The sequence below is a fragment of the Thunnus thynnus genome, chromosome 8, assembly GCF_963924715.1.
Source record: "Thunnus thynnus chromosome 8, fThuThy2.1, whole genome shotgun sequence".
Lineage (NCBI taxonomy): Eukaryota > Metazoa > Chordata > Actinopteri > Scombriformes > Scombridae > Thunnus > Thunnus thynnus.
The window spans coordinates 32,300,616-32,317,169 of record NC_089524.1 but is presented as its reverse complement, the minus strand read 5'-3'; the positions used below and the strand labels follow the sequence as shown (position 1 = coordinate 32,317,169).

Genomic DNA, 16,554 nt, shown 5'->3' with positions numbered 1-16,554 from the left:
CAGTCCCACATATTTATAAAACTTTACATTTTCAAATTCATATTTCTATATAATTGAATTTCTCCATTCCACTGTATTTTCCCATTTTTTTGTCATTATTTCCTGCTGCAACATCTCAATTCCTTTCTGTTATCATGAAAATGTTCTTGTCAGTACCAGCATGTATCAACACATCTCAGTCATCCTTGGCTGCAATCTGGAGATAGGCTAGTCATTCTCTTGCACTGACTGCCAAATTGTGGAAATGTCCTCTTTCTAATACTCTCTGTGCTGTGCAGATGGGAAAAAGGGCATTTTATGTAACAAACATAATCACAGTCCATTTAGCATTTTAGTAGCTGTCAGAACAGAAATGCATCATAATGTTGGGACTGGTAAAGCAATGCTAAGTGTCTTTATTTTAACAGTTAAAAACACTTATGTCAAACAGATGAAAACTAGCGTGAAAACTTTCATATTATTACCATCTAGTACTGATGAAATAAAATTTCAGATTTCATTCCTATTACTGATTCCAATTCAGTCACTGATCACAAAAATGATTCAACCTACAGTGTATGTACCAGTTCAAGAAAAGTATGAATGTTTTTCCATTTGCAGCTCTAAACATTCAGTCTAGTGCACCACATGGCAGTAATATTTACATTTCTATTTTGGCTGCAATTCTTTTGAATAGTGACCTCAGGGAAGTGCACTGCAGAACAATAAACAGGAGGAGGATTTCCAATTATATAACATTACTGCTGACATACATACAGACAGGTGACAAATTAAAGGAAAAACTGGTGCTGGTCTGAATGCTTGACACTGCACTGGGGGGCATTTTGCTGGCATGGTTTGGGTCCACTTGTCCCTTTAGAGGGAAGAGTCACTGCACATCAATACAAAGTTGTTCTGAGTGATCAGAACAACTATCATGAAACATTTCTATCCTGATGGGAGTGGTCTCTTCCAGGATGACAATGCCCCAATCCACAGGACACGAGGGGTCACTGAATGGTTTGATGAGTATGAAAATGATGTGAATCATATGCTATGACCTTCACAGTCACCAGATCTCAACCCAATTGAAACCTATGGGAGATTTTGGACTGAGGTGTTAGACAGCGCTCTCCACCACCATCATCAAAACACCAAATGACGGAATATCTTTTTTGAAGAATGGTGTTCATCCCTCCAGAAGAGTTCCAGAGACTTGTAGAATTAATGCCAAGGCTAAGGGAACAAGTGGACCCAAACCATGCCAGCAAAATGCCCTCCACAGCATAACCAGATCCCCTCACTATAAGGGTCAAGCATTCAGACCAGTTTTTCCTTTAATTTGTCACCTGTCTGTATATGTACTAGTGTGTATATATAGCATCAAAGACAACAAAGTATTATGGTCCATACAAACAAATCCAATAAACAGTGAATCAACTAATCTAAATGTATGCATTAAAATGAATCTGTGATAGCAGCATGTTAAATGCTTCTACAAGTCAAGGGCATCATTTCCACCAGGGACTGAGGGAGACGTGTCTCCATCACTCTTCACTCTCCTTCCCTGTCTGGTAAAGACTCATGTCTTTCAAACTCCTGCCCCCAGTTTATAATGCAGGCTTTCTGTTTAAAATGTGTAGTCTCCCAGCCTGAACTGTGATAACCCTGATGACATCATTATGACATCACACATCATTTTTCTCTACTCAGTTATAGAAAGCTCCCCCAGACCCAAACAGTTTTCACAGGCTCATGTCCAGTAAACAGACTTAATATGTGTAATATTAGTGGCCTGCCCCTTTAATTGACAACAGTTTTGATGATTGATTAATCATTAAAGCGAGAAGATGTAACCTCCGCTTAACAGAGGCCACTGTGGCCTCAAGTCACAGTTGCAGGATAATGAAACACTGAATTTTCATTAATTTTTCGTGACCTGCTAAAACATTGTGTAACAGCACAAGCAGAGAAGGCTCATAAAATAGCAACACCTGTCTAAATTAAAACATTAGACATCAAAGATACTGGTTATACCGCACCAAATGACTGTTAAGGCAAAAACCCCTATTGCTCATGAATTTAACTTTTCATTTCTAAGAGGATTATTTTAATGCTCCTCTCAAAAGTTACACAGTCTCACTTTAAAGTAACATCATACAACGATTTGAATTTAAAGGACCAGTCTGTAGGATTTCAGTGTGAAGAGCTTACAGGAAATGAAATGTGTTTATAACAGAGAAAGCACGATTTGTCAATAATATTTGGAGATGTTTGGAGCTCTTTGTTCAGCGGATCGGTTACAGAGAGGTAGAGTAGAAGCAGAAACAGCCACAGAGAGATATGTGACGACCAGCACACCTCCAACAGGTAGCCTACACTACTTATTGTACCTTGCAGTGAGGATACCGCACTACTGTAATGTGAAGCAACACTATTTGAAGGGGAACAGACTTCAACATTTACTGTTGTGACATCCCTCGCTGTGCTTCTGGGTCATCTTATTTCCGTGATGTCAACATCTGAACCCACAGCAGCTGTGTGCTGACTATAATCCACATCATCTTCACACACCATGGAAAATACAGTCTGGCGACTGCTAGTATGTATCTTAGTTCTGTTGATCATGATAAAGTTATATATCGGTAAGATAACAAGTGATTGACTTGTGTCAGCAGAGGCTGCTGTTGCTGCTGCTAAGCAGATGCTACACAGTCTCACTTTAAAGGTGCAATATACAATATTCAGCCCCACTAGATGTCGCACTAGAGCACCAGCATCTCAGACCAAAACAAATGGTCTGTTTTATATCATTGCAAATAGAATATCTTTGGGTTTTGTACTGCTGGTCAGACAAAACAAGCTGTTTAAAAATGTGACTTTAGACTCTCTGGATATTTTGTGACCTTTTGTAGACAACATAGTTAATGAATGAATGAGAACAAATATCAAAAGATTGAACAGTCAGTAATGACAATTACTGTTATTAACAGCTGCAGCCCCAGTGTAAAGATAATGCATGGACACATAAATGTGCAAATGCTTGAACATACAATATAATACATATCCATACACACAGCAATACACATCATCCTCTGTGCTGGCTCTCGTCTCCTCTCTCTCCATGTGTATTTCTACCTCTCTTGCCCCTCACTGTACCAGTAAGCATCAGTCGTCCACAGTTCCACTCTGTGGTCCTGACTGACAGGAAAACCACCCTCTGTGAGCCGCACACTCTGCCCAACTGACAACCTGTCTGTGAGTGTGTGTGTGTGTGTGTGTGTGTGTGTGTGTGCCTGTGTGTGTGCGTGTGTGTGTGCGTGTGTGTGTGTGTGTGTGTGAGTGAGCAGAATGACTAATGACACAGCAGCCCTGTCATGAAGCCTGGAGAGCAGAGGCTGTAGGAGGCTCTGACGGTCCAGTGCAGCGAGTGTGTGTGTGTGTGTGTGTGTGTGTGTGAATGTGTGTGTGTGTGTGTGATTTACATCTCTGACTCCATGTGAGGAGGGTGGAGGAAAGACAGAGAGAGGGAGAGAGAATGAAATTGGTCTGGGAAAAGGAGAGGGAGGAGATTGAAAGTGATGGGGAGAGAGGAGAAGAGGCTGGTGGAATGATGGGTGGAGAGACAAAGAGACAGACAGAGAGAGAGAGAGAGATTTTGAGGGTGGAGATGGAGGGCAAGAGGCAGCACAGAGGGAATGAAGGGATGAACATGACGAGAGGGAAGGGCAAGTGAAAGGAGGACAAAGAGGAACTGCAGTCATTCTAGCTCTGTGAGAGAGGAAGAGATGAATGTGACGAGAAAGAGAGAAGAGGAAAAGATGTTTGGAAAAATACAGAAATGTGCAGAATATACAGCCTAGAGGACAATTCTAGCTTATTTTACTGTAAAACAGTAAAATAGACAGCAGTATTGGCAAGTACAGTAGGTCAGTATTGAAGGAATAAGTCAATCTGTGAAATGTATGGGATGTTTCAGATGGGTCTGATGTCTGACTGCTGGTGCTTCACGTCCTGCTGGAATTCTTTTTAGCACTCTTGCCAAATGTGAGCAATTACTTTAGTGAGTACAAAATTATTATTACCAATAAGAATGGCAGCCAAAGCTACAAGAATAAAACCATAAAAATAAATGCTTTTAGTTACAAGTTATAGCCCATTCTCAGCCTGGGCTGAAAACTGGATTTTGTCACCAGGCATCTCTGTTCAGGATAGAAATGACTCTTGAGATAAAGAGAAAGAAAGAAAAAAAAAAAAAGGAAAGAGAGACATGGAGACAGACAAAGTGCACACATATGGGCAAGCAGGAGAGGGTGCATATGAACAGAAGTAGAAGTAAAACTTGATTTAGTCATCATGTAATATGATATGATTCAGAGTAATTCTGTGTAGTGTGTAGAACTCCATAGCTGACTGTTGTCTTTGCTAACAATGACACAGAGATGAACTTGTGACAGCCTGTGGAGATAGATATCTCAGAGGCAGATATTTCAACACCAGGACAAAAAAACCTACAACTATCTGCATGGTTAGATAGCACTCAGAGTGTTTGTATGTAAGTAACAAACGTTGAGTATTCTGGTGTAAATCATGTCTCTGACTTCAGGACTCGCCTCATAATCTCCTCCTGAGCTAATATTCTTGCATCATCGTGAATAACACATTTTTTTCACAAATTTTCACAACTTTGTCTGAGTTGACGCTTAATCTACATGTCATACTGTATATTGGCTGTACATGGCAACCTTGCATTGCTGCCTATCAAGTGTTTATAGGATGTAGTTGCCGATAACGCAGATACAAAATGTTTTCTTGGTTAAGACAAACAGCATTAAATTCAGAATTGACAGCATTTATTTCATCTACAATGCCAGGATCCCTCTTACACCGCATATTCACTGCTACAGACTCTCTGCACAGCTCTGCTTAGACGTCTCAAGGCCGTATGCAAAAACATCACAAAGGCTGGGCTCAAACACGTTACAAAATATTCTGTAGCTTTTTGTTGACGCTTGCATCACCAGCTTATGAATTTATGAAGTGCCTTCCTTTGCAGTGCTGTAATTAAATTTGATAATATGACACTTTATTAGTTTATTGATCTCCTGGAGGAAATTGGGCCACTGCACAATAAACACAGCAAGATAATAGGTAAATGAAAAAAAAATGTAATATAAGCACAACAATACAAACAACATATATATTATATAGCTGAGTATTTTAGTGTGCTAAGCAGGCTGTAAAAGAAGTAAGGATTACTTATTACATGTATACATTTTAAAAAATTCTCAAAGAATAGCTGGTGTAAACAAATAAAAGTAAAAGCATGAGGGAAGGGGAACTACTTGTACTCTAATAGTTCACATAAAGTCAGCATATTTTAATGTACTTCTCCACAGCAGTTATTCCATCTTTACAACACACATACTCACGACGCTCAATCACCGTTAACATCAGTGAAATGAACCATTTCCTGCACATTTTCAATTTTAAAATCCCATCTCAAATGGCAGTGCCCTTTGAGCCACTTTAAGGATTTTAATGTGAAACATTTGTGCAGGAAGTGTTGAGCTTCATTAGGAGCAATAAAAAAATAGAAATAATAATAAAAAAAGACACTCAACTAATCAACTAGATCAACTGACAAAAATGCAAATCTGCTTCATCAGGATTGTGTGGGTGTGGTTTGAATAAATGAATAAATAAAAACATTTTTAAGACAGTCCATTTTTACAGCACTTGTCGTTTCCTAGGCTTTTAACCACATCTCACAGTCTTCCTCAGTGGTTGGTACTGGTTTTTATAAACAGCGAACCCATCTCCATGACAACTGAACATTCACTGAAGAAGGCAATGAGATGTGGTTGAAAGCTTTAGAGGAGCTTTCTAAGGTCAAGATTGAACCGTCAAGCTGAACCCTCCAGCTGTCAACAGATTTTGAGTCAAATGTTACTAAATGCTGATTGGTGCACGGAAGTAGGTGACGTCATTTTTTTTTAGTAACCAGTGAGAAAAATACAGCCAGTCAATGAGAAAAACCCTGTTCCATAGTTAGAAGCTGATTTATAAAACTGGTTTTCAGTTAATAAAAGTCCAAATATTCAGTATCTAGTAACTGTAGAGAGCTCATTATGTATGCAGAGAGTACATGTGAGAGGTTAGTGGAAAACTGTAGAAAGCAGTGACATCAGCAGTATGATGTGCACACGTTAGTCACATTCACATGAAGAAGCCAGCCAGGACGAACGCATTTGAAAAAGAACGGACTTTGTTTGATGCCAGACTTTGTTTATAACCGTGCACACTGTTACTCCTCAACACTCATTTCAAAGCCAAGGTTCTCCTCCTGTTGGCTGCACACACCTCAATGTGACCATCCTTTATGAATAAAACATCACCAGATCCATGATGAAAAAATATATCCCTTGTGCTGAATACAATATTTGGAGCATGTGGAATGGCTATATGCTGAGTCTGCATTTCAGCGACAGGTTCATTGGTTGCTTGGAACAGTAGGTGACAAGCCAGATCATTCACAGAGCTTGGTATTTCACTTATGTGAGCTGTGCATTTGGCCGAGGCTGCGCTTCACTGTCTGCAGTTATTTTACTAGATTCTTCTCTAGAGATTTCCTCTCACACAGCAGAATCCTGTGGCAGGCCAGATTTGTTAACGCTGCATTTACGAACCCCCCTTGTTTAGATATGGGTTGATATCCGACGCCGTATCCCCGGTGACTTCAGTATTCTGATGTTTCTTTCTCTCTTTATAGAGCCACAAAGTGTTTTCTATCAGGCCAATAAAAGCAGCTTACGGCATTGACGCAGCAGTTTGAGAGATTTTAAGCACGGACATAACTCCGTTAGAATGGAAGGAGAGGGGACGATCAGAGAGAGTCTATAACACTGTTCTGGAGGTCAGACACTGAAAATACAGCCTGAAACCAGAAAGCTTCCTTTTCATAGCTGATCAGAAAAACAGTAAAGGGTCAGACCTATTTGTATCTCGTCCTGTACCATTTGTTCTCCTCTATAATTTAATGTCTTGAGTCACCATGTACAATTGTAGCTATCCTGTCCTGTATCCTTCGTGTCCTATATGGTGTACAAGGCACATGAATGTATTAGGGTGTACGAGGTGGCAAGTGGGACACCAGGGATGACAGTTTGTATCTAATCTGGACCTTGATTATTATAACTAAGTGGTTATTGAAGTGCCAGATCAGAGAATGTCTCTGTAATTGTCATATGGATCATGTTAGAAGCCACTCAACAAACAATGTGTTCATTTGAGGAACAGTAAAATTTAATGTCCGTTCACAGAAGCCAGCCAGCTCCACCAGAAGATCTCAGACCACATCTACGGGGCCCCAATGAGGTGAGCAAACAACTCCAAAACTGTGTTTTGTAATCAAGTTGCTTTAGCCATTTCATTGGCTCACACTGACCTGTGTACCTGTCTCTCTACTCCAACAAGGAATATGCGGAAGATGGCGCTGAGACAGTCTGATTCCTCCAGTCCAGAGTCAGGCTTCAGGAGAGCCAACCCCAGCCCTAATATGAGGCAGAAGAAAGGTAAGAAGTCACTACTGTAGTTACCTAACAGTAGATACCCACCAAAATCTACTCTTTATATATTCTTTTTTTTTCTCACATTACCTTCTTGATTTTACTGTGGCAACATAGTGTAAAAGGAAAAAAGGAGGCCAGATAAGACAGCACATGCTCACACACACACACATAAACTTATCCGAGCCTGGACGCTGTACTTCTGCATGTACACGCACAGACACAATACACACACACAATCACAAAGCCACTTATCAACTCTCACACACACAGTCAGGCCAAAAGCATGCAGGGATGCATGACAGCCTCCACACACACACACACACACACACAAGGTTGTCGACCACAGTTGGGGATAAGATAACGGGTACAATTTCACGCTTGTGAGGAAGCCCTCGGTGTTACTTTCCAGTGAGTGAGAATATCAACAGTGTATCCGCAAAGGTTGTGTTGACCAGAGCAGTGTGTGTGTGTGTGTGTGTGTGTGTGTACCGGAGCTAAAACTAAGTCAAAGCGACAGGAGGCATACTCCACAGTCATCTCCAGGGATCTACTTTGTCTCCTACCTTCCTTCTTTTTCCCTCTTTCATCATTCCTTCCTTCTTCCCTCCCACCTTTTCTTCTATCGACTTTCCTCTCACCCTAACTTCCTCTCACATCACTTCCTTCTCTACAACCTCGCTGCACAACTCTCTCTCCTTCCATGCCTCCTTGTTTCTTCTTAAGTTCCTTCCATTAAATCAAGGAGAACACAAACCATACTTTGAACTACATAGCTACAAAACTGTTCCAAAAATCATATGTTTTAACCTGGCTGTAAAATATGTTTTTACAGAGCCTGAAAGTTAACACCAGAATTAAGACATCAGCATTGAATGAGCACAACACCCAAAAAGCTTTAGATGCCCACAGTGAATCCTGAATTTGATCAATCATCAATCATTTAGTTAATAAGTTCACAATCATACAGACAGCAGGGGGCTGTTGTTCTGTCATTAGCTGAGGTTTAAGGCTTTTTTAAATTAGTTTTTGTATCTTATGCCTTTATTGGATAGCGACAATGGAAAGATGACAATGAGGGAGAGAGAGAAAATATAGGATGAAACCAAAATCACCACCAGGTCACCAAAGATGGATTTGAACCCGTGTTGTCTCTAAAACCACCCTGCTGTGTCCTCAGAAGCTCTGATCTGAACTGCACCTGTGGGTTTAGTCTAAACACGGTTGCTGAGTCCTGTAGAAATCATCTACATGCCACTAGAGGTCCCTGTATCTGACGCTTAAACTGAAACTTAAACCTTCTGCACACCAAGTCTAATTGTTTTGAGTCATTTCTTAAGAGAAAAATCCAGTAGAAAGACAGTAAACTCAACATGTTTGGGTTGTAGACTCTTGTGGACAAAAAAGACATTTTAAGATGTCACCAGGGCTTTGGGAAACAGTGATGGACATGTTTCTGAGATTTTATTGACCAAACAACTAACCGATTAATCGAGAAGAGAGTCAATAATGAGATTAATCAAGGACTTGTCAAAATCAATCTGTGAGACTGACAAGTGAGGGACTCCAGACACGTTTCAAAAAACGCCGGGGTTGCCCTTTAGTGTTTGGCCTCATATTGTGTTCAATAAAGATGTAAGTAGCTGTTCTTCATTCTTATTCATACATGGTGTCTCTTGCTTCTCACTGATGATCTCATCCCCACTGCTAGGATAAAGGTGAAGGTTAGAGACATGTGACAGCGGCTGTTGTTTTTGGTCTCACCCTTCGAAATGGGTGTCAGGCCACTGTTATAAAACCAACTGTCCAAACCCAAACCTGTCTCCTCATATCTATTCACACCTCCTCCTCTCTCTTTCCCTCTCTTCCTCCTCTGTCTCTTTCTCTTTAACTCTGTTGATCTCCTCTTCTGTCACCCCCCCCCCCCCACCGCCACTCCTCCTTCCCTCCCCCTCTCTCTCTCTGCTGTGTGTTCTGCTTTTTATCTTTCTATTTCTCCTCTCTCTCTCTCTCTTCTTTTTTCTCACCACACCTCATCCTCTACTATCCATTGTTCCATTCTGCCTCCTCACTCCCCTCCCTTCATCTCATCTCGCCTTTCAGACTGTTTTATTTCCTTTATGATGCATTATTGGCTCTAAATTATAGCACTGTGTGAGTTGAGCTTTATGCTATGATGTAGAGTTTCTCACCCACACACACACACACACACACACACATACACATGCTGAGAAGACACAAACACACTTTTCACTGACTTCTCAGCACTGGTTAGCTGCTTCTCACTGATGAACACACACACACACACACACACGCGCGCGTGTGCATCCCTGATGTCTCAGTATTTGTCAGCTGATTCAGGAGGTGTTGGCTGATCAGTTTGTACCAGGCCATGTGACGCAGCGTGTTTGCATCAAAGGTGTTAATTTCAGATTCTGGTGAAAGACATGTCATTTACACCTGATGTTAAACTCTGCACTGCATCTGGATGTGCTATAACAAACCTTCCAATTACATCCCGTCTCATAGCCAGGGTGGTGAGTCACCGGAGCAAGTTCAGGTCAAGTCTTGAGTCTGTCAGAGCAAGACCAAGTCGTATTTCAAGTCTTTTAGAGCAATCCTCTTAAGTCTTAAGTCTTAAGTCATTTGGGACAAGCCCAAGTCGAATGTCAGGCCATTTGAGACAAGTCTCATATCTGTCAAAGCAAGTCCAGGTCAGTTATCAGGTCAATTCAAGACAAGTTCAAGTGAAGTCAGCATTTCTCAAATCAAGTCTTAAGTCATTTTATACAAGTCCAAATCAGGTTTCATGTCGTTTGAGTCACTTCCCAGTGAACTTTCAAGTAAATGTCTTGTCTCATGTCTGTCAGAGCAAGCCTTAGGTCAAGTCTCAAGTCTCTCAGAGAAAGTCTCAAGTCGTGTTTTGGGGCATTCGAGTCAAATCTCAAGTCAATATGAAGAAGTGCTTCAGGGCATTTTATAGTCTTTATTAAGTCCTTGTTAGTTTCAAGTGTGGAAAGGTTTTGCTGTAAGTCAAGTCAAGTCTTTAAGCAGTCATGTCCAAGTCGGGTCTCAAGTCCTTATTTTTTTGACTTGAGTATTACTACATTCTACAGATCTGGTATCTACCCACAGCGAAAATATTTCTACATGTTGCAATGACGTTGTCACCATGGTGATGTTGCTTCTGTCAATTTTAAGATTAGAACTTTAAACAAAACAATGTCAATGATGTTTCTTCCCATAATGCACATATTTACATCAGCACTGATGGCATTTTAACCTGTAATGATCTTTTCTTCCTGCTGTTCCGTGCTGCGTGCTTTCACACTCGTATTCAGATGCGCACCACAGTTTATTACCCAAGGCTGCGATCAATGTGCAAAATAAGTAATTGTGTGTTATGTTGTAGCCAAATTTTCTTCCCTTTCTCATCATCTGCCATCTCCCTGCGCCTCCCTGCTCCTCTCGCTGCCTTATTTTCTCTCCGTCTGTGTGATAATGATGACAGCAGTAGTATAAGCAGTTAGAGAGCTAATCCCACCACAGGGCACAGACTGAGCTGTGCTTGAAACGCAAAACCTCTCATAAAGACGTCATATGTCATCCCACTCAAACAGAAAAATCAAACAAATGTGATGCAATATAGAATCGCTATGTTGTTGCTGCGACTTTGTTTATTATGCTCCATGATCCTTAGTATAAAAGGTAAATCCAAAACATAAGCTCTAAGAATTCATCTTATTCTTGCGTAGAATTGACTAAACATAGATGAGATGACGTCCAGATGATGCATGAATATCAGGTTTCGGTGTCAGGAGTAAAGCTTTTAGAGCTGCCAAGATGTAAACAAGTCATACAACGAGAAATGAATCCCAACAAATAACAGATACCAATGTTTCCAATGACAGAAGCCTCAGATCAGTCATTGTCACTGTCTTCATGGCTGACTTTTAAAAAACACTGCTGTGAGAAATGACTCCCTAAAGACTTGACTTGACTTGAGACTTGAAGGTAAAACTATTGAACTCTGGAGTTTTGACAAGGCAAAGTCTTGGAACAATACAAATGTGATTTGACTTGGACTTATTTCGATTGATGTGACACCTGACTTGCACTTACCTCAAAACTTAGAAACAGGTGTGTCTATAACTGCAGAGAACTGGCTGTAGTTCACATTCTCTTACCAGTTGTCTTTTCCTAACCTCCTCCTAACCTCTTCCTGGATCATTCAAGACAAGTCCAAATCAAGTCTCAAGTCTGTCAAATCACATCTCCGGTAAAGTCCAAGTCTTCTGAGACAAGTCCAACTCAAGTCTCAAGTTATTTGAAACAAGCTCAAATCAATAGTCAAGCCGTTCGTCTCATGTCAAAAGTCTTTCAGAGCAAGTATCGAGTCATTTTAGAGAATTAAATAAGGAGGCAATTCTCAAGTCAGAACACATCTCAAATAAAGCTTCAAGTTATTTGAACATGCCTGATTCAAGAAGCAACTCATTCAACTCATGTCCAAGTCAAGTCTTGAGTCTGTCTCGAGTCATTTTAGAGAATTCCAACTCAAGTCTCATGTCACTTAAGACGAGTTCAAATCAAGTCACATAAGGGACAAGCAGAGACGTCTCCGCTTGTTTAATAACCTGTTTGTACCTGGCCTTGCTGAGCTGATTTCCTCCCTTCCATCCATCCATAGTCATTAATAAACAGATCACTGCTGTGTTCTCATGTAGGAGGATGAGGAGTGGGCTGGATGTGTTCAGTATGCTTAGCTTTGACACATATGGGTCTGTGTTTATTTACTGCTCCCGTTGTAAGGAAAATTAAATTAAACACTTGCACAAGCACATGTATTTACCCGTGCATGTATGTGTGTGTGTGTGTGTGTGTGTGTGTTGGCCCTTTGGTTAAGGACGAGACAGATAAAGCTCCATCTGTTAGCTCTGTCCACATGCAAACCTGCTTGAACAGCTAACCAGGCCGACAGACTCGGAATGCTCTCCCACAGCGAGGTCACTGTGCCCTTCAGCCCAGACAGACACACACACACACACACAGATGGATAGATGGAGCAGGAATAGATGAGTCTCTCTCTGATGTACAGATCAGAATACTGGAAGGCTGTACTGTACAGTGACTCTATTTTAAATAACTTTTTCATGGATGAACAGGAAGTTTAAATGGATGAGTGATTTGATTTAGCGTCTGTCTTTTCTTTTTTTTGCTGGCAGGCTGCTCCCTCAGCTTCTTTTCATCTATATTCTCATGTGTATATATCCTTTTTTTTTTTTTTTTTTACCAGAATCCTGGCTCGTTCTCTCTTGTATTTGGCCACTATTGAGCAGCTTCACTTGCTATTCAGGGTTTATTGCCTTGCTCAAGGGCTATTCAGCCACAATTGTTAAGTGAGGGTAAAGTACGGTCATTTCTTCCTCCCAGACTGTTCCAGAGTCTGTACGGTGTGGTTGTGATGAAACCACAGTAGTTATAAAGTAAAAGTGGCCTGATAAAATTGACATAATCTGCCAAAATGACCATTTTTACCATTAATTCCACTGAGTTTCAAGGACCTGTCTGGAAGCAGTAGTTTGACCAAATAGATCTTGACTCAAGGTCCACTTACTTGTTTTTTCCATAGCTTTCAATTGCATTTCACGCTCATGCTGCACGCTCAACTAACGCTAACTGAGTTACAGCTATCTCCATTCCATGAGTTATCTATGTGTTAACTTATCAAAATCCACCTGCTGAGGAAGATTATGAGATACAGTTGAAAGCTCCAGAAGTGGATCTTGAGTTAAGATTTTTATGCTATATTATTCCTAATGCTAATACCTGATACATTACTTTTTTTTTTAACACATTCTCTCTCTTTTAAGGCTGGGTATCAAACATCAATACAGACTGAAATGTGTTTGTATCATAGAGGGTTGAAAAAGTATGAAAAGTTGACATGAATGCTTTGATCAGATATTTCCTGATGTAAATGAGGAAACTTACTCCATGGTTTATTAGTGCTGGGCGATATAAATGATATTACTCACTGTTATAGACACATTTCCTCAATAAAAAAAAAAGAAAGTTTGATATACTGTTAATAGTATTTCAAAGGGAGACAAAGTCTTCGTCAGAGGAAACTTTCAATGCTGGCAAAGGAAGCGACAGCTTAACAGTCAGAGATGCATCACACATGCAAGACATGAGGCTGATACACAACACTGGAGAATGAGGGATTTTTAACTGAATAATTTATACTGACAAGATGGAAGATTTTTGTTTATTTTTGCAGAATTCATGCATTTAGATAGCCTCTCTCTTTGCAGATCATATAACATCAGGGTTTTGAATCTATTACAAGGGAATTCCAAGTGTAAGAAAATCATTAAGCTGGACAGAAATAGACTGACTGACTGAATTTTTTTTTAACGAATCTTGACTGATATGAAAAACACAAAAAAATTCTTAACTGTAGCACCTATCCCCATATTTTATTAAGCCAGTCCTTAATTTATCACTGACACATTGAGCAGTTTGGCATATTTTGTTGAATGAAAAAAAAAAAGTATTGTTTTGGTGTCTGGACCAAATATCAGGTATTGCACTGACACAGATATGGAACATCTTCAAACTCATCCCTACTACTCTTCTGTCCTTCCTGTACTAACTCTGGCTCCCTTTTGCTTTCCCACTCAGCTGATGCTTCAGCCAGCCAATCAGGCCACTCGGCTGTTAACGCTAGGAAACGCTTCACCTTGCAGGGTCTTTCCAACAGGAGGTCGCTTCCCGCAGGTAACGGCATGACCTCGCCGCGTCGTGTGCTCGCTTATTGTCTTCATCGTCTGTTCTTTGATTTCTTCATTGTTGACAACAGTGTCACCGTCATCATCATCATCAGCGTCTTTGGACATAGTCTTCATCAGTCATTTATTAGAATGAAACAGCAGCAGCGTCTACCTTCTGTCTGCTTCAGTCTCAATTCTTCAGTCACATAACCACTGTTGTCCTCTTTTTCCCTCAAATGTTATATAAATTTCTGTGTCAGCGTGTGTCCCGTCGTCAGGCAGATCTCTCCATGCGTCCCAGTGCCGGCGGTGTCTCGGCATAATAAAGGCCATATCTTCCTCTACTCCCCTTTCTCTCCTTTCATCTGTTTATATCAGTATCATCTGCATCTGCCCACACTATAACAAGAAAAGTGTGATTTAGGAGAAAGAGAGGGACAGGGCACGGTGGAGGAGACAGCTTTTGGAGACAGGGAGACAGCAGGAGATAGATATATGGACAGACAGAGAGAGAGAGAATGTGCCAGAGTCCCGGCAGTGGTGACACTGCGGTGAGGCTAAATTCTGCGGCACAGCGCTGCACTAAATGTCACACTCTAATATTCAAGCCCTCTTGACATTTGGAAGGGTATTAACATTTTTAGAGGACGGGCCTTGATTCCAGGTCCTGCTTTCCATATCACAGCGGTCCGGCCAGTCTTCAAGCCACACGTGCCCCTGATGAGACTAGTAAGTGAGGTGTGGGGGGGGGGGGGGTCAGGTAGTGGAGTGGATTGACCAGTTAAGTAAAGATGTCCAGAAAACCCACAGAGATCCAACAACCTCATGAGGGAAGGAAGTGAAAATGAAATGTAGTAGTTTCATGGAATTTCCAACTACAACGCAACTGGAATCACTGTAAATTCATGATTTCATGCAAACTCAACACTTCCTCTGTGTTAACCTGTTGTCTTAATAAATCACTAATCACTAATTCCATCAGTGCAACAACAGTCATATCTATAACCACTGTGTCTTAGTTTTAACAGAAACACTGTTGTCATGGGCCGTACAGTGGTTTAGTGGATGAGATGCATACCATACAGCTGCAACATCTGCAATGCAGCTCTGATCGGATCCACTGTTGTTCCATGTCCTTGCTCTCCCGTCAAATAAAGGCAAAATGCCCCCAAAAAATCTATGAACAAGCGGAAATCTTGCTTTCCTCCACAAGCTTTTCACTGTCTATAATCTCCTGTCAATAAAACACAGCACAACACACCTGCGCAGATGTTTTCAGATTGAAAACCTTCGATGCACCAGCTCAAAGGGCATAATCTCTCCTTGTAGGTTTCTAATGTGAAACATCTGCAGGACGGTTGAGTTTCATTAACACCAAATGAAAGAACTACAAAGCAAATGAAAGAATGAGACCAGTACATGGCTCTGTTGTTGTTCTGATGGAACTGATGGAAATGCAGTGTATATTATGCTGAATTTACCATGTGAGCCATTAGATTACAGGTAATTCCTCCCCCAACACTCAATATTTTTTCACCCGACTTCCACTGAGAGACACAGTCAGCTGAATCTGCCGCATCAATACATCCAGTCTTGTTAGCATATGACCAAGGCCGCACATTGATTAGACATCTTGATGTATGTGAGAAGAGAAAGAGTAGTAGGAAGTACCGTATATGGCCAATAGTATGTGGACACCCTTACTTTTTTAAAGCAATTTTAATGTGGATGAAAATCCCCAAAACCCCTGCAGCCAGGCTCCAACATGTAGTAGAAAGCATCAAATAAATGTATTTGGAATAACAACATGTTATTCTAGCAACTTATCGTATTAGCCTTCTCTTGTGCAGTGGGGTTTATGGGAGATGCAGCCTTAAAAGCTGTCTGTTATGCTGGACTTTAACTAGAAAAGCCATGTCCATTTTCTTTTAAAAGAGAGAATTCATGACACTGACTGCCATCTAGTGGTGCAGTGGTGTTCTAGTCCATAACTAGAACATAACACAACTAAATTTCCCATTACTTTCCTAACCCTAAACCAAAAATTTAACAATGATCCTTGTAGAAATGGCTGATATTCTTCATTTTGTGTTTACACTTGCACACATACAATTTACGCGCACGCTCCTGAGCACTGCCCTGAGCGATGAATGCTCTGTCTGCTGTATGAGATGGAAATCAATGCTGAGTCGATGGCAGGTGTCCTACCGCTGAATAGACTTTCCATTAAC

The 16,554-nt window shown here is 40.8% G+C and overlaps 1 protein-coding gene across 5 annotated transcripts in view; it reads left to right on the top strand.

The window, feature by feature from the left end:
- The window catches only part of mcf2l2 (MCF.2 cell line derived transforming sequence-like 2), a 154,014-nt gene that overhangs the window by 115,730 nt on the left and 21,730 nt on the right, over window positions 1-16,554 (top strand). For all 5 annotated transcript variants that reach the window (XM_067597970.1, XM_067597966.1, XM_067597969.1 and 2 more), the window contains exons 26-27: window positions 7,302-7,356; window positions 7,456-7,553. In XM_067597970.1, the coding sequence (XP_067454071.1) occupies window positions 7,302-7,356; window positions 7,456-7,553 (153 nt within the window). The remainder of the gene's footprint in view (window positions 1-7,301; window positions 7,357-7,455; window positions 7,554-16,554) is intronic.